We start from the raw sequence: 18,693 nt of genomic DNA on the forward strand, positions 1-18,693 counted from the left end.
TCTAAATATTTGTTGGAAGCAAATTCCATTTAGATTTGCAATTTGTGAACCTAATTTTGTTGCAGTTCTAGAAAAAATTATTCATTTGAAATTAATATACACAGTCTACACAATCATAAATGTTACTACTCAATAAATGAAACACTGGCATAAAAAATACAATTATTTTCTTCTTTTTATAACTTACATTAATTTTTTAAACTTGTTTCTTGGTTTTTAAGGCCATGGAGATTGCACTCAAGTCTTTTCTTTAGAGACAATCCTAAAGTATTTAATTGTTTTTTGTTTTTAAGCTGAGATTTTAACTAGTTCCTCCGACTGCAACTGATAGTGCATAAAATAGAATACCAGATAGCTGCAGGGTTTCTAACAATGGTCACAACAGTTAAATGCACCTGGCATTAAGAAAACTCTGTATGCAAAGCTAGGAGGCATAATGAAAACTGGGAGGCTTTATTCCAGTTTTGCCAAAATAGATTACAAGAAGGGCGTGAGGAAGGGCTGAGGAAACTAAGAGCCTGTTACTCTAAAATCAGTACCTGGAAAAATTATGGAGAGGATGACGCTGGGTGCTAAAGAAAAGCATTTAAAGGACAAGGCAATCATCAGTTTTTTGCTGGCAGCTCATTCACTGCAAGCTGACAGGTCATGTACACCTGATCCTCATATTTTATTTCCAGCCATTGTTAAATTAAGTACTGAACATGAAACCTGCTTTTGCCTTTTTTATGAAATAATGTTGTTTCAGTCCAACACATGAGTATCTGTTATAATTGATGAAAGGATAGTGGTGTATTTCTAGGATTCAGTTACTGAACTAATAAAAGAGTGAGATTAAAAAAAACTGGTTGGGTTTTTTTGTTAATTAAAAAGCTGAGAATATTCTTAGCAACCAAGGACAGTGGAGCTGCTCAGTCCCAACATTGCAACAAGGTTACTGTTGATGTAGTTTAATTTTGATCAGTCTTGGCTTCTGAGTTAAGGTGAAATACCCTCTATCAGTAAGGTTGGATGAAGCTGCAGTGTTGGGGCACATCTTGTGACTTTGTGTTCACTGCCCAATGTCACACAAAGTAAACAGAGGGTTACAGTGGCCTCTGTTGTTCCTGTTTCTTCCTCACCAGGGTAATAAGTGTTTTAATTACTAGCAGCCAATTCAATCAAATGTATCTCACTGCTGTAAAAAGCTACTTGTACTTGTTAATTTTTTATTTGAATTTTGGATTTGAATTTATATTTTTGTCTTTCAAAGTACCAGTTCTTTCAAAGTAATTGTAATTTTTCTGAAAAGTTAGTTGGACTTACTAAGTTTGAACCACATAAAGAATGTTGAATTCCTTTATCTCTTATGAACTACCTCTTCAGTGTACTCCTCATTTTTTTCTTTTCTAGAAAGAAGTAGAAGTCAGTGTGTAGTGGTATTAATTGCGGTGCTATTAAAAAGTTCAAAATTTGAAGTCTTACTGTGCCAAGCTCAAAAATAATGGAATTTTTTCCTGAACTTTTGTGGTCTGGGATTCCATAATTTACAATTTTTGTCCTCCAGAGAAAAGTGTAGTTTGTGTCATGCCAGTGGGACTCAATAATAAGGTGAGCAAAGATGAATTGGCTCCTGCCAAGATGTGCAATTAAATGTCATGAATTTTCTTCTGTATAGAGAAGAAATTTGTTTTCCAGAGTTTAAAGGCAACTTTTGTGACTTTGTCTGGTTGCTAATATTTGATTTATTCTTGACTGACATCACCATGATCCTAATTTAATTTCTGAACATTAATTCTATGCCGGTGTAAGACAGAACTTTTCTGCATCTGAAAACAAGTAATCCTCCATTCATGGTCAGTTGTCTTCAGAGCCACGCCATAAAGCTATCCATCATAAATACCAGTGTGAGAAAAGCTAAGCATTTTCCTTTGGCAATAGGTGAAGATAAGAGGAAGTATAAATGATGCCATAAATCATGACAATACAAACCAGAAGAAGTTACTGGGCAATTGCACAGCCACAGGGATGAGCAGGCAGAGCTGGCAGCCAAGCTGAACCTGAGAGCCTAGCAGCGAGAGCAGAAATCCAGGAAGCAGGGCCTGGAGCTAGGGAAATCTGAACATCCTGTCTGGGCTTTCTAGGCAGCCCCACACAAGCAGGAATATAGGATATGCTCAATAAAAGTACAGCTCACTTGCTATCTCATCAAAGTAGGGAAAATGCAGTCTCAATTGCCATCAGAGGAACAGTGGGTACAATAGATCCTTGCTGTACAGCACCCAGCTGGGAAGGGAGAGGTTTCTTGTTCCTGAGACAGTTTTCTGTTAGTCCATGATTGTCTAATCTAAAGAACAGAAATAGATCTGTAACACCAGACAGAGGCCTAAGTTTCAAATATAAAATCTGGATTTTTGCCTTAGGTGCCTACATGAGCTAAATGTTTTTGATAGAGAGGAGATCCTTAGTCGAGCAGATAAAAGCATGGAAAGCAGCAGTGCTAAGAAAGTGAAGATAATTAAGTGTGGGCTGGGAGCATGAAGAGAGAGTAGTAGATTCTTTGCTTTCGAGTCCAAGGGCTTTCAGGAGTGATGTTATGGAGGAAATCAAATTAGGTGAGGGATGATGAGAAGGTGTCCCCTGTCAATAAAGCAGCCTAGCCTTAAAGTAAGTTTATAAGTCAGCTAAATTTAGCGGAGCTATTGCAGCTGTAAATGTATCTACTCTTTAGGACTGACTTCCCAGTAATGTACATAAAATAATTTAGTAGACTCTTGTAACAAGAAAGATATTTTCTTCAAAAGTTTCCTTCTCCTCATGCCCTTTTGCTTTCTTTCCCCGTGAGAAATAAGGCATCCCATTGCAAAAAGAAGTGCTTGTATTTCCCTTGGGTCCTTTGCCTACCCAGCTCCGCATTAAGTAATTGCACATTGTAGTCAGGATGACAGAAATAGCTGTGCCTGCATCCATTTAACTCAGAAATGAGTCACTGAATTGTAAGGAAAAGTGGTGCAAAATGCTGTGCCTGGTGAAAATATCTCACTGTTCCCTGTGTGGGTCTGTGTGTGGGTTTTTTCCCCAGATAAAGGATAGAGTAGTGCTGTTCCCAAGGGAAGTCTCTGACTCACCTCTATTCCATGCCTGGGAAGGAGCTATAGGAGAAGCTGACAGTTAAATGGGGAAAATGGATTACAGCTATGGATTCCCCTGAAGAATACCTTTTCTTTTAACCCATTTGCTAGGAATAGGTACCACTCAAAAGCAGAGAATTTTGGCAGGTTATATATCTCAGTGCTGCAGTATAGTTGGCTGTTGCTAATAGCAAAGATCAAGAAAAAATCATAGAAAGAGCTGGACTGACATTGATCTATTCAGGTTTTTCTTCTTGCAGAAGCAAAAGGAAGGGGACTAGAAAGCATATTGGAAAACATGGTTTTAAAATACTGTTTTAAAGCTCTTCAAACAATTTCCTTCTATCATAAATCCTGGAAGTCCAATGTAGGCTGAATTCCTGGGTTTCTCAGTTTTTCATAGCCTCCAGATCATGGATGAGCTGCATCCCCTTTCCAATTACTACATCAGTGAGCAGCATAAACCATCAAAAACGAATGAGAAAATGTAACACTTTTAGCTAGAACCCATGGGAACAAAGTGTAGTGATTTGCTGGGAACAAAGTGTAATGAACAGTGTACCCACTGTTGTGTCACCAAGAATTCCAAGGAAGCTGCAAGGAGAACAAAACCATAGGAAATAACAAAACTCTCCCCATTGTGTCATGTCTAAGAACCTACCATGGAAAACCATACAGTTTTGAAGAGGGGGTTGGGTCCCAAATCTTGAAAAAGAGAATGGAAATATTCTGCAATCAGAATGTTAAAGCCTTCCTCTGCAAGATACAATGGGTTTATGACACCTAGGGCTTAATACTAACCTAAATCACTTTTAAACCTGATTGTGTAATATATATGTAAATAAAGTTGCAAGTTGCCATATCCCAGTCATGATGTGGTTGTCTGTTTTTTCCATATATGAGTGGTCAGAACTAAAGATTCATCTAGCTGATGGGGAGAGCAAAAGAAGCAAAATCTTCTTTCAGTTTAGGGTTCCCAGCCTTTAATATATGGCTTTTTTTTCCCCATAAAAGTCAATACAATATTTGAAAATGCTCATGGATTAAAAAAGTTGAATAGTTCTTTTCAAGGGAATCTTTCACCATTTTATTAGCTCAGATAGAAAATGGATTTCCCCTGAGTAATACTAAAACAGATAAAGCTGACAACCTGACTAGAAGATGAATATCTGTCAAGTATAAAAATCTTCCAATGTAAGATAAATCTGAGTTAAACAAAATTTGACAGGATGGACAGAGCAACCAGGAACAGTGAGGATTAACACATAGAGAATAAAGGAAATAGTTTTCACTGTTGCTTCAAATATATAAAAACAAAAAGAAAATCACCTACTTTCTCAGGATTTGGAATGGATACATGCAAAAAAATGGCAGTAAGCATTTTTATTGCTTGGTTCATTGCAGGTGTCGTGTCGCTGATCTCCCTGGCTGTGCTGTCCTATGAGCGCTACAGCACTCTCACCCTGTGCCACAAGCGTAGCCATGATTTCCGCAAGGCTCTGCTGGCTGTTGGTGGTTCTTGGATTTATTCCTTGGTCTGGACCATGCCACCTCTGCTTGGCTGGAGCAGTTATGGGATAGAAGGTGCAGGCACGAGCTGTTCAGTACGCTGGTCCTCAGAGTCGGCTGAGTCCACGTCCTACATCATCTGTCTCTTCATCTTCTGCTTGGCTGTCCCCGTGACAGTCATGGTGTACTGCTATGGGCGCCTCCTGTATGCGGTCAAACAGGTAAGCAGCTGCCTGCTCTCATAGTGCAGACTGCTCTCAGGTATGTTCTGCATTTCTATTTTATCTAATTTGGAAGTTCTGATGGTAGAGAGCAAATCAGCAAGCCAAATTGAAATTGAAAAAACCTCAGAAATCCTCAAGGAAGGAGCATGAGGTCTTCAACAATCTTAATTCTTCTGAAGGTCCAGTCAAAACAAAGAGATAACATCAGACAGATACTGATTTTGTGATTGGTAATACTGTGGAAAAGAGTATATAGGAAAACCAGCATATCAGAGTGAAATTTGCATTTGTAAAATGAAGTAAAAATACAAGTTTACCTGTTTATTAATTAGACATCCATGCAAGTACTTCTTCCTGGTTTTGGAGTGTAACATTTAATAATTTCTACTCCTTAATCTCTGGAATCTCAACTCTACAGTAATGTAATTCTACTGTGATTTTTTGAGTTATCCCAAGGATCATCTTCTCCTTGTAATTCTAGGCCACATTTAAATTTTCCTTCTAACTACAGCCACCATTACCACATTGCTACTACTACTACTACTACTACTACTACTACTACTACTACTACTACTACAATGATACTTCTCTCAGTGGTTTAAGGTGCACTGCAGATATTCCACAATGAAACAAAAGACCCTGAAAAGAGTGTGGTATTGTGAAGTTTGAATACTCTTGGGACACCAATGAAATGGTTTAATGATGAATAATGAGAGAGGAATGAATGTATAGGTGTTCTCTATAAAACAATTCTCTAAAATGTTCATATGAATTAACTAAGGGTGTTAAAAGAGGGAAAAAAAGCAATAAACCCCTGAATTGAGGCTCTCCTACATTCACTTTACTTCTCACAGAATTAAAGGGAATGTAGTTTGCTTTGATTAGTCATAAAGAATTAAGTTTTAATGTCTTACACAATGTGTCAAAACTTTGAGAACAATTAAAGCCCAAATGGGAAATCTTCTCTTTGTGTACTGAGTGGGCCAGTAAAATCCCTTTTATGAATCACACATCAGTACTCTTCTTAAAAAGTGTGAAATATTAATATGGAAAAAATTGCTGTGATTGTAAACCATTCAAGTGAAGTATCAGTCCATATATGACCTCTGGACAACAGTTTCTTTTGCCATCATCTCAAAATAAGAAGCAGGATCTTGGAATATGTGATACTAAAAACATGCAGAAGATACACGTTTCTTAAAATTTTGGCTTCTCTTTCCTTCAGTCCTCACTACCCTTGCTGACAACAGTTGTTATCCACAATGTACAGATACCAGCATGGATGAAGCTTCTGTAGCACATACTTTAGCCTCTGGTGCTAAATGTAGAGTTGGGCTTTTCTATTAACTTTTTTTTAAATAAATTCAATTATATCAAAGGCATTCATAATCTCACTGATTTTCCTGATTGGTCTCAAGAAGTTGTGGCAAACATACTGAGGGAGCAAAGTATTACAGAAATTATATGTGCGCTCTATAGCCATTTTGTACTTGGTCATGAAGACTGGGTATACTGTGTGGAAGATTAGGTTACATGTCCAGAGGAAAACAAAAGAGGGGAAGAAGAGCATTTTCCACAATCCTCTCTCCTCCATTCTCCTCATGCCTTCCAGAGTGATCCGCAAGCCTGTGGGGTATTGAGGTTAGAGGATCCTGAGAAATTTTGTAAACGGTGGAAGTGAAAGAAAATTGACCCCAATCTTGTACAACCTGTTGGAGGAATAGGCCTCCAGGAAGCAATACTTGTTAAATGCTAAGGCACTTCAGTGAGGATTAGATCATATCTTTAAAGTTGCTATGACTAGGGGTCCTAAGAGCTGTCTGAGTAATTGTGAAGTCTTGAGTTGCTAAAACCTAAGTTTTTACACAAAATGTCTAATGCTTTTTTGGTGCTTATAAAAGATTTTCTTGGTAAGATATATTCACCAAAGAAAATCTCAATCAGAAAACTTACCAGTCCTTAAATTTCTGTGATGTACCAGGAACTATTTTCACCACCATAATTCTAAAACCTTGCATTTCATAATTTTTTTTGTGACATATATATAAATTTTTAATGAACATACCATGACACAGTCACTGAAGTATAGTACTTTCCTTTTGGTCTGATGTGCTTTAACTGTTCTGTAATAAATGGGATAGTTCATGAAATGCTAATGTCATGTTTCAAACTAGAGGAAGAGATGAGCAATATGCAAATGAATATATAGTAGTTCTTCTATAAAAGTACAAAGAGCAGGTAGGAAAATTTTAAAAAGGTTAAGAGAGTTACATTCATTGTAATGCTGTAACTTTCTGGTGTGGACCAAAAAAAATTATCTTGCCATTTTCTGGCCTTGTAGATTGAAGTCCTTCTGTGACCCTCTGGTATGAATTTGAAGAAATATGGGAGCATGGCAAACATAGTAGATGCATTGTCCCAAATTCAGCTCCTTGCTACATTTTCTGACTGCATTTCATAAGTTTGCCAGATCTATAGAAGTTTTCTGTGTTAGAGCATTGAAGCAATAATGGTATTGCACCCTGAAATCAAGAGTGCAGGAGTTATGCCATTGTTAATAGTGCAGTGTAAACTTATTGAGGTAGGAGAAATATCTTAAGATATTTGGGATAGCTAATGCAAGAACTGGCATGGTGCCTTCATTTTTTTCTTTGTGTGGACAATGATTATAGGTCTGCCTTTCTCTTTTTCTTCCTAAATTTAGTCAGGTGCTATACCAATTTGTCACTTGAAGCATCAATAGATCCCATGAAGTCAGCTGCAAGCTGGCATAATGGTATAAAGGATTTAATTTATAGAGGTTTTATGAAAGATCAGCTTTTCAAGGAATTAAAAGTCAATAACATCCTTGTATAAATTATGTTAATAGCAAATGCTATTAAACAGCATTAAAACACAACTCCACCACTATCTCAGAGCTCTTGCCATTTATCACGCTTGAAGATCGTTAGGAATTACATTTTTCTTTAAAGTCATGGGTTTTTTTTTTTTCCCAGTCTGGCTTTATCTGGATGGTTGAGTTGATCAAAGGGGCAAAGTTTTCTCCCTCACAAAATTTATTCATATGTATTTTATTCATGCACATTCTACAGCACAAGGGAAGGAAATTGAGGATGGTTTATTTTTCCTTGTCCAATCATGGGAATTTTTTTTTTTTTCAGTTTTTGGCTTATGATGCTTCTCTGTGACACTACTCTTTCATTCCCTCTGGAAAAATGTTCTTTCTGAAGTCATTGTCAGTTGTTCACACTTCGAAAAGTGGGCTCCCAAATGTGGAATTACAGAGATTAGCATTGTGATCACTGTAGCACAAAAGACAAAATGTGATTAAAATCCTCCACTGAGGGGCCCAGAGAACTCATGTGAACCAGCCTAATGAAAATTAGGAAAACTTTTAAAAAGAGATCTCTTCAGCCAGCATTATCTCCTACTTACATGCAAAAATCCTGCCCAAGGACAAAAAGAGTCCCAGAAGGATGTCTCAAGAAAAGTTTTCAGTCTGGTTTTATAAATGACTCTCATCTCATTGTCAGTCTTCTTTCAAAGCTGTGCTTGAACAAAACTTGGAACTTTTTGTGAAATGTAGCTAGGACATGGAAAACAAGAAAAATGATTGTTAGCAGAGCACAAAGACTTAGACATGCAATTCTTACTCTGCAAGAGACTGTGTGTTGAAGTGAGCAAAGGGCCAATGTTTTATGGAGTTCTGGAGTAGAAGGACTTACAACATGACCTGATAGTCCTGTAGTGTGATGGGTTTTATTTTGTTTATTTTTCCTGTTGTTATTTCAGTTCTACTTTGAGTTTGTCTTTGAAAAACAAAAAAGAAAGAAAACAGAAGAAATATTTAGGGAAAATTTTAAGACTGTATGAGGCAGAAGTTGGCCTTACCAGTATGTCTGGTCCTCCATCCTGTGATGCACCTGTTCTTGCTTAATTCCTCAAAAACATCTAGTTTTAACTAGTGACCAAAATGTGAGTCCAGGTAGTGGAATTACCCAAGTATTTCTCTTTACAAGTATTTTTCTTGTTTCTTTTGAAAAGTGGCACATGATTTCTGACATCCAGATATCATAGGAGGCCCAGATAACCTTTTATTGTCCCTCTCCTGACTTTTATGAGTCTTGTCATCTTGTTGGGGAACTGGGAAAGTCACAGTTACACAGTAGAGAGGTGTCTAGTCCTCTTTCTTACTCCTCTTCCAGATTTCAAAGTACTAAATTTAGCATAGGAAAAGTGCTTCCATCTCTTATGTCAAAAGAATGCCCCAGAGTGAAATCATCACGTGGTTATAAAGGAAATTAATTTTTAAATCTCTATGATGAGTTTTTGACTCTAGGTTATTTTTTAAAGATTAGGGTATAAACAGCAGTGGTGATTTTGAAATCTCCTGTGCCCACACAGGAAATCTAAGAGAAAAAGGAATGAAGAGAGGTAATTTTTTATAATTTCTGATTCCTTAATCTTGTTTTATATCTGTACTATTTGGAACAGTTAAACAATATTTGTAAAAGCATTTATTGTATCGTTATTCATTAAAGTAGTCAGGAAAGGACAACAAAGTGGAAGGACCATGCCTGTGAATGTTTCCAGTTTTCCATCTTTTCCATCTCTTTGGAGAAAGAGAGCACATTAGGGCAGAATGCTTAGTGATTTAAACTGAAAAAAAATCTTCCCATAACACAAAGAATAGGATGGGAATGTAATTATTGTTCCATCAGTCCTTCATGTGCTCCATATGCCTATCTATAGAGAAACTTGATTTTCTGAAAGTTCATATTTCATGGCACTGAAGTTATGATTTATGTTGAGAAAGCTGATAAAGCAGTTAGACACCATTAAATCTTAACTTGTTAGAACCCTAAATAAAACCAGATTCATAGTCATTGAAGCAAAGTTCAAAAAAATTCTGTTTTTTTAATTAAAAAAATAAGTCCTAAGAAAAGTAATTCAGGTGAAGATGATGTAGACCTGGTTGTATAGTTCCTGTAGATCATCCCTTTCAAATGTGATTAAGTAGTTTGGGATTTGACTTGATTTCAGGTATGTTTGCTGCATCTAAGCCTAAACAGACAGATATACTCATTAGAAAGTCATATCTTGTTTTTTTACCATATACTCATAAATTTTATTTCTTTCCTTTGGATCTTCATATACCCTTTCCCTCTTAGTTTCTGGTGGCATAGAAGAAAAATGACAAATGATTCTGCTGTTTAATTTTTAAATCTTGCCACAAATATATAGGCATTACATCTCATTCAAATGAAAAAGAGATTTAGTTTGCAAATTAATTAATAGATGTTTTCTGTCACATCATCATGAAGAAAAGGGAACTTACTAAAGTAGAAGTCTCAGGCTGAGAAAATTGTAATACATTTACAGAATACAATGTAAGGATTGGCTGGATTATCAACTGCTGTAAAGTGATATACAGCCTATCACAAAAAAATAATAAAAATAAATATTTCCAAATTTTCTGTGCAGCATTCAGCAAGTACCTATCACTAAATTTTCAACATCTGCTTACTGAGCAGTTGTTTGACTCTTACTAAATTCTTCATGTGCAAGCCTCTCTATAGTCAGAACTCAAAGCTGACAGCACACTATTTTTTGGATTCTGTGATAACAGAGTATTTTGTGATAACAGACCCTGTTTTTTATTGTTTGATTCTATGGTATTTGCCATAAGAATGAGCTTTGAGAGAGTAATTTGCATTCCTGTGCAACACTGTAATTTTTTCAAAATTTCTATATCATATCTCCAGTAGAAAAGCTGGCTGCTTTTTGTTGTTTCAAAGCGGAGGAGCACTGAAAGACATTAGACATTAGACTGCATATAGTATGTATGCAGTGAAGTTCTGATTACTTTCAACTCTTCTTGGCTTCTAAACATGATCAAAATTATTAGAATTCTGTAGGTGAACTGATATCTGGAATAAAAATGCCACGGTATACTTGTGGGGAGGAAAGCTGTGCCTCACTATATCTTAGTAAGGTTTTAAATTCTGTTGAATATGTGATTTACTTAGAGTTGGATTGCAATCTGTAAATGGTATTACATATATAAGAAATCCTTGCATATCAACTCTTCCTGTTTAATTTTTTTTTATTATTTCTGTAATTTTTTTAAATTATTTCTCTCATCTTCACAGCCCATGAGTCTCATTGCTTCCTATCTCCTTTATCCTCACACCGTTCTTTACATATCTAGATCTCCTTCCTTTTCCTTCCTTCCTTCCTTCCTTCCTTCCTTCCTTCCTTCCTTCCTTCCTTCCTTTGATGGTTTGAAGATGCTGTGAATATACAGTGATTTTCCAAGGCTTTGCTAAGCTGATAGTACTATTCCTATTGTAATGAAGGAAAGCACATGGTTTTGAGAAATTACCTGTGAGAATTCAAGGCATTTTAAGAATCTATCTATCTTATTTTTTGCTCTATGTTCTCTCTGTACTCAGTAGAGGAAGAAAATCACATCAAAGAGATTATTCTCAAAACCAGCAAATTTTTTTCTCAGCTGCTGGTACATAAAATGAGTAGCATTAAAAGAAGCAAATTATATTATTAAAAAAAAAGGAAATAGTTTCACCTTGAAAAGAGGTTATGGCGTATCAATAATTATTATATTTTTAATGGTACATGTTTTCAATTATTTTTAAAAATGCTAAAATAGTTAAATTATTATGCCATTATGTCATTGATATTTAATTCCAGGTCATAACATAAAGTACAAACATAGCATAACTTTTGAAGCAAAATCTGTAGCATTCTGACACTAACTCCTGACATTCATACTTTTATAAACAGCAATTTTCAGATGCCAGTATTTAAGGTTTCAGACATTTATATCCTTACAATTTTGTTCAAGAATATTTTGGTGAAGAAAGTGCTGATTATTCCTGTTAGCTGATTTTTTTTGGTTTGTTTGTTTTTTTTTTTGGTTTTTTTTTTTTTTTTTTTTTGTTTTGTTTTGTTTTATTTTAATGGGAAACCATTAAAAAACCATGTTTGAATAAAAAGTTGCTTTCATTAGCTAGGAAGAAGATTTACTAGCACACTTAATTTTAAAGTGGTTAATTAGTCTTGTACTCTTTCATAACTATTAGGGTTCTCCCTGGAGTCAAAGTGATTATTAGGTAGGTATCATGAAAACACCGTAAATATAGTATTGATTTTTGGGGTTTTCTGCTTTCAACTGCAAAAAATGTTTCAGTTTTTATTAAAAGATACTGTCTCAAGGGAATAAAGTTCAGTGTTTTCTGTAACAGTGGAGAAAAATGTCAGATCCTGAGAAATAAAGGAGAAAGCTCACATTTTATTTTCTTCAGGTATAGCTGCAAGTCTTATAAGTTCACCATCTCAACTTTTAGGAGAGTAAAGGTATGGTGAATCAATCCTACATAAAATGCCTTTCAAAGTCTTTAAGGGCATCAACAGCTGTGCTTGCACAGACACTTCTAGCTCATGAGTGACAGGTATACTCACTCAGGGCTGTTCTCAGCATTTCTGATTAAAAAGTGTCGACCAAATGTTATAGCATGTCATCAGATTCGTCTTTGACATCTGATCATGCTGGAAGTGAAGCAGACAGGAGAAAAGATTATGATCTTTCCCCTGTGCTTGCAGGAGTATAAATCTTTAGTTAATTGTCTGTGTTTTGCAGAGAAGCAGTGATAAAACTTTAGTGTAAATCAGGCACTGTACAAATTAATTGTAAATCAAATTAATAGCTGGTCAGAAAATAGGAATTCATTATGTTTGCCACTTTTCATACTTTAGATAAACTAGGGAGAAAAAAAGGCTATCATAATCTTAATAACAAGCTAATAGAAATTTAAGACCTGATCCATTAATCTCTGGATGCATTATGTCCACAAAAAATAGCCTGTGGTTTCATGAGTCTTTCAGTTTACAGCAAATGATGTATATCAATACCAAGCACTCATAACAACTGAGTTCAGGGTATGATATAGTAAAACTTTTTCCTGATAAGAAAAAGCATGAGGTTTTTTTTTTTTTGGTGGGGCTTTTTTTGTTGTTTTTTTCTTTTTTGCTCACCACTTATAAAACTGGAAAGGTGAAATGTACAGAAGGGTGTTTTGCACTGTAAAGCATGCAGAGTTTTGTACTTACATTTCAGCGTGCAAGAACTTAGCTACACTTACTTACTCTTCTGTAGTTTAACTCCACTGCAGAGACTAACTTGTGACCTCAGGCAAACTCCCTGACTGAAGACCTGGAGGAAAATTAATTGTCCAATGTTTAGCAACAATGTGGTATTATCTCCCAGAGAAACCTTTCTGAAGGTCTATCTGCAGACCAAGGCGACTGCCTTGGCCACAGCAGAGAATTGGTGCAGTTCATGTGGGCTGGGTGGCTGCTCCTGGGCAGGTCTGGGAAAACACACTGCAGCTTCCAGCAGAGTGAAACCCATCCTTGTGAATTATGTAGTGTAGAGGCCTCTGAAGCTTTTTAAAATTAAGTACTAACATATAGCTTTTCAAAACTTCTGCTCCTGCTGAAAGAAAAGAGATACAGTTCAGGCACTTTCCAGTTTGCCCCTGACATTTGCTTTATGGGGAGCTTCCTTTAGTGAAGGAGCTCTTGTCCAAACCTTCCCTGGAGAATTGATACCTATCTATTACAACATGTAGACAGTTTTACATTTCTTCTTATTAGGCAGATGTGTTATTTTAATTTCACTTCATTGGTAATGCAATTGTTAGATGAACTCTTCAGCTGCTGAATTTTAAAGATCTTCATATTTAAAAGCTCAGGAATCCTTATGCAGTAAATCAATATCCCTGTGCACAAGTAAAGGATAGGAAAGAAAAAGATAAGATCTTAATTAGCCAATATTTCCTTTAGAGAAATATGTATAAGGTGTTTTACTCTACTTCTCAAGTTATTTTTGATCTGTTGACTCTCCAACTTTTCTACTTCATACAGTTTTCACTGTAAGTTAACCACTATCCCCTTTGTGGTCCTAATTCATTCTTCCCTTGTTATTTCAATGTATAAAACTAAGGAACGTGAACATTCACTCTTAATTTATAGTGTTCAGGGTCCTGAGATTTCACTTTCCTGTTAATTAAGCATATACATTTTTTTTTACAATGGTTCCTCTTTTAAAATGTCTACACCATATGCATCTTAAAACAAAAAACAGTGATCTCTGGCTTGAGGTGGAGTCACCTGGGCTCACAATGAGTGGGTGATTATTTGACTTTTAGTAGTACAACTGACATCTGCTAAGCAGCTAAATTAATCACAGATGAGTAGGTGGTAGGGTTGCCTTAGGGTACATTCCAGACCTGTACTTGGGAGTGATAACCTGAATTTAAATAGGAGACCTGTCAACTAAAAAGCCTCCAAAGTAATAAAAAGCATAAAGTAAGGTATTTTCTAAGGGGAATCTCAGCAATATTTGTTTTGTTTCTGGTCACTTACATGGCAGAAGAAGCACAACATTGCAGTTGCAGAAGGCTGTAATATTAATTTTATCTGGTAATATAACACTTCACTTGAAACTGCCCCAAACAAGGCAAGATAGATTTCCATTTACCTGAAATCTTGCTACTTATATCTGGCCTATTAAAAATTAAATAAAAACAAAGTTTGAATAAAACCAACCTGCACAGAAATTAAAAAGGAAGAAATTAATAAATATGAATAGACTAAATTAAAAACAATCAGACAAACAAAAACATGCAAATACTCCCATAAAGAATGGAACTTCCCTTACCTGGAGCACATTGAAGTATACACATTTTTTTATTCTCATTAAACATACCTTAAAAGTTGGTTATATATCTGTAAAACACTGCATACAAGCTACTGCCTTGCACAGAAAATAGAATGAATATTGCCACAAGTTCCTGGTTGCAGCTGTCCCTGGTTAAATACCAGTAGCACTCTGCTCTTCTCTGAAGCCCTCAACATGCAGCTGGGCATTTAAAAACACCTATCTCTGGGAAAGTACATTTAACAAATTCACCTTGAATAATTTTTCTACTTTCTCTATTGTTATGGCTTGCAAGAGCTCAATAAAAATCCTTAAAGGCTTTACCTGATACTTTTCTCTCTCTCACTCCCTGAGCAACTTCAGGATAAATGTTCAGTTCAGGTAAAATGCCATGTTGAAAGAATTGACTTTCACATTGCTCTAACCTGGCCTTTCTGCAATCTTTAATCTTTTCTGAAGAAAATTTGTAACTGTGCTTGGTAATCTGGCCTTGGCCTTTTGTTAATTGCATGCTACTCCTGGGAGAATTTTCTTTTTGTATGTTTTCTTTCACTATTCAGCAGTGTAAATGCTCTTCTGCCCTGCTTATGCTTCTGTGCTCCAGGATGGTCAAGGCTCAGTAGGTGCTTAGCCATGTCAGTCTGGAACATTTTGGATTTTCTCAATATATAATTAAATGGATTTGCTTTGGTCTCCATTGCTTGCCGAGTAAGTTCAGGATGTTAATTCAGTCTAAATGTCAAGTTAAAAGTAATACAATTCCAGCCTGCTGAATCATCTTGTTAACTCATTCTTCTTTTTACTTTGACCTTTCCTTAGGGAGGTACAGGTATTGCTCGATTAGTTTCAGCCTTTCCAGAAGAATGGCAGAATTTTATATGACTACACCATCTCTGAGGTCATTAAATTCACACTGGACAGGTTTTTACTGGCTCTAACTATAACTATCCCTGCTTTCTCATTGCACTGTGAAGAATTCTTCGGTTCCAAAACTCAGAAATGAAAGTGTTGCTCACAAGTGAGCTGAACTTGCAATATCCTTATTTAATAAATACTGACTTGAAGAGAGCTGGACTTGTTAGTGAACCATTGCTAAAATAGTATATATATCTGGGCACTAATTCCTAGATTAATATAACATGATTAATATAATATGATCCAAGCTGGAAAGTATTCTGGACCATATAGAGTACCACTGAGAACCCTGTGTATACAGCTTCAGAAGCAGAACAGGAGCTCTGAATTTCCAAGTACAACTCCATAAGTGAACAAGAGTTGACAGTATCACACTAATTCCTTCCTTCCCCTTCCCTTCCCATTTTCCTTTCCTTTGCTCCTCCTTTCTCTCCCCCCTCTACCATTTTTCTCTCCCATCCTCTCCTGTCCTTTTCTCTCCTTCTCATTCCTGTTAGTCTCAGCAAGAAGCTCACTGATAACAATTGTTTTAATCTAAATTAAAGCACACATTAAGGTATAGCTGCCTGATCATGTTTGCTGACTGAACCATTCTAATGGAGCCCCTATATTAGATTACTCTTAGATTGGTCCTGAAAAAACCTGCAGCTGTATGAACTGATGCCTTCTTGGACACAGTCAGTGGTCTCACTGGTAAAAGACCAGTTTGCTATCTGTTCAACTGCCACTTTACTCCTTCAGGATTCTAATCACCACCAAAAAAAAAAAGAAATCAAAACCTACTAAAGAATAACCACCATAATTCATAATTCATAACATTCTTCTACTGCACCTTTGTCTGTCCCCTTGGAGTATGTGAGAATGCATGGCAAATAGCTCAAATGAGCCATTACAGAGTCATAGCGATTATTCTGCTTGGATACAAAATTTGGAATCTGTGTTGATTGTTTTCAGTTTTCATCACTATAGTGTTATTCATTGTGTTCCCCTATAACCCAGAAATCTGTGCTACCTGAAGAAGTAATTTATAAAAATGCTACCTTTTGTACAGCAGCAGAGTAACAGCAATATAGTTGTGTTTGCTATACTGCTCTCCATCAAATGAGAAAGAAATTTCAGGGAAAACCAATATTATTTAGAAATCCCAAACTCAAGGTATCTTGTATCCCAATCATCTTCTAAGAGGTTATTTTGGTCTTTTTCTTACTGAAATTGTTTCTTTGCTAGAATAATACTCTTTTGCAGGCTCAGACCTGTCAGGATTCAAAAGAATTTGTAGTATCAAAGCCAATATAACCTGATGGGCTACTGGTGTTTTTCACTCTTTTCTTCCAAAGTAAGTATGCCTGTCAGGAAGATGTGTTTTACTTCTACATGATTACAGTTCACATATAAAACTGAAATGGAGCTTGTCAACACACCAAGTTCTGCAAAGTTGCACATTTTATTTTTAATGTGCGATCTATTTCTCTTCCCTATCAACAGTACAATTCAGCATCAGTGTACTTTACAATTGTGTGTCAGCACTATCTGTATTGTGGTCTTTCTACAGAGAAATGACAGGGATTTGTCTAAGTCTGGTAAAGTTAACACAGCTCATCACTTTTACAAATGCCTGGCTTTTTCCTAGAAATGCCAGTAAGATGCCAGCTGGATTATTAGTGCTATAAAACTGCCACTTCTTCCTTAAGTGATGATGGTGACTATAAAAATCACTGACCTGCCTTCAAGCAAGCTTGGTGAACTTCATTTCAGTGAGGAGCATTGGTAACCTGTTCCAAAGTCAGCAGGAAATACTCAGTAGATCCCCACTTCTCAGATGAATGCTCTGTGCTGTGGGCAATTTTAACATTTACTCAGTATTAACAGGCTAATCATCAGTAGGATTCATAAGGGAAAAACCTTTTCTATCCATCAGTCTGGCCATTTACTGTAGAAAATCAGCCAGGGACTTTTGTTTCCCAGTGATCCACTACCTGGACATTTCCAATTACCTCCTTTCTGTGGACACCCCATTAGGTCACTGTTTGTCAACAGCAAACAGGAGGTAGAAGGTGTTTTTAAAAGTTTTTTCTTCCTCTCACTACTCTAAATAGGCTTTGAAGTCTTTGTAATTGAATATTCTGAATTGGAGCTACCAACATGAGTTGCTCAAAAGTTGGCCAGAATCAACTGTACGCACATTTTGACAGGTAACCTGGTCTAGAGGATAAAAGGGAAGCTAGTCGTGATACAACTCAAGTTCTTTGCACATGACATACCCTTAGCAAGTAGGTAAATACTGTCCTAGAGGACTCCCTTTAAGGTGCCCATTTCACCTAGATCTGTCAAGTGCTTTCAGCACTTCCATTGATGATATTGACCTATAATTAAGACTCAGTAAACATCAGGATTGGTTATGCAAGTGCAGGGTTTTGCACAACGAGAAATCATACAAGATGAAAAAACACAGGCTGGGAATCAGTAAAGTCTAAAGGATCTAATTTGAATAGTGAGTCCCAAACAATGTGTGGTTTTGGGAACTTGATACCTTTGCAAACAGAATTGTGGGACAGGTGAGCAGAGGTAACGCCTGACCTTTACTGTGCTCTGTTCTGTCTCCTTGGTTTTGTTAAACCAAGATTTGCACATTTTGAGAACAGACATGTGAACAGTTTTCAAATGTAAAAACACTGCTACTAAAGAGAAGCAGTTGTAACTTGTGCTTGCATACCCTTACACTAATGGAAAGACACAAAGAAACATTTTCTAGAAATTACGGTCTAGATCAGATGTTACTAAAAGGTTTGTAAGGATATAGGTGTTGAAATCACAGAGGAGGCTGTTCAGGGGTATGAAATATCTTTCTATTAGCAAATCTATGGGGGAAGGGGGAATGAAGGACAACACCAAATCCCTTGAGAATATTTCCAGCCCTCTGGCTGTGAGATTTTAAATACATTAAAATTCATGAAATTCCTAATATTTATTTGCAAAGATAGTACAACCACTTCATCACGGTAACAGGAAATGTATGGTACTAGAGTAGTTTATGACAACATGGAAATGAAATGGTAGGAAAGCAGAGAAATTCAGTCCTTTGTCTCCACCAGCTGCTATTTATTTTAATGTGCATCTGACAAAGTAATATAAACTTTCAGGATGCCAGATTTGTGAATATGTAACAACAGCTATAACCCAAAACTTTGCTGAC

The 18,693-nt window shown here is 36.3% G+C and overlaps 1 protein-coding gene across 1 annotated transcript in view; it reads left to right on the forward strand.

The window, feature by feature from the left end:
- The window catches only part of LOC115484868 (opsin-3-like), a 50,310-nt gene that overhangs the window by 20,662 nt on the left and 10,955 nt on the right, over window positions 1–18,693 (forward strand). The window contains 1 exon segment of the mRNA XM_030234884.2: window positions 4,515–4,840. Within this exon segment, the coding sequence (XP_030090744.2) occupies window positions 4,515–4,840 (326 nt within the window).

This window comes from Serinus canaria, chromosome 1, assembly GCF_022539315.1.
Source record: "Serinus canaria isolate serCan28SL12 chromosome 1, serCan2020, whole genome shotgun sequence".
Lineage (NCBI taxonomy): Eukaryota > Metazoa > Chordata > Aves > Passeriformes > Fringillidae > Serinus > Serinus canaria.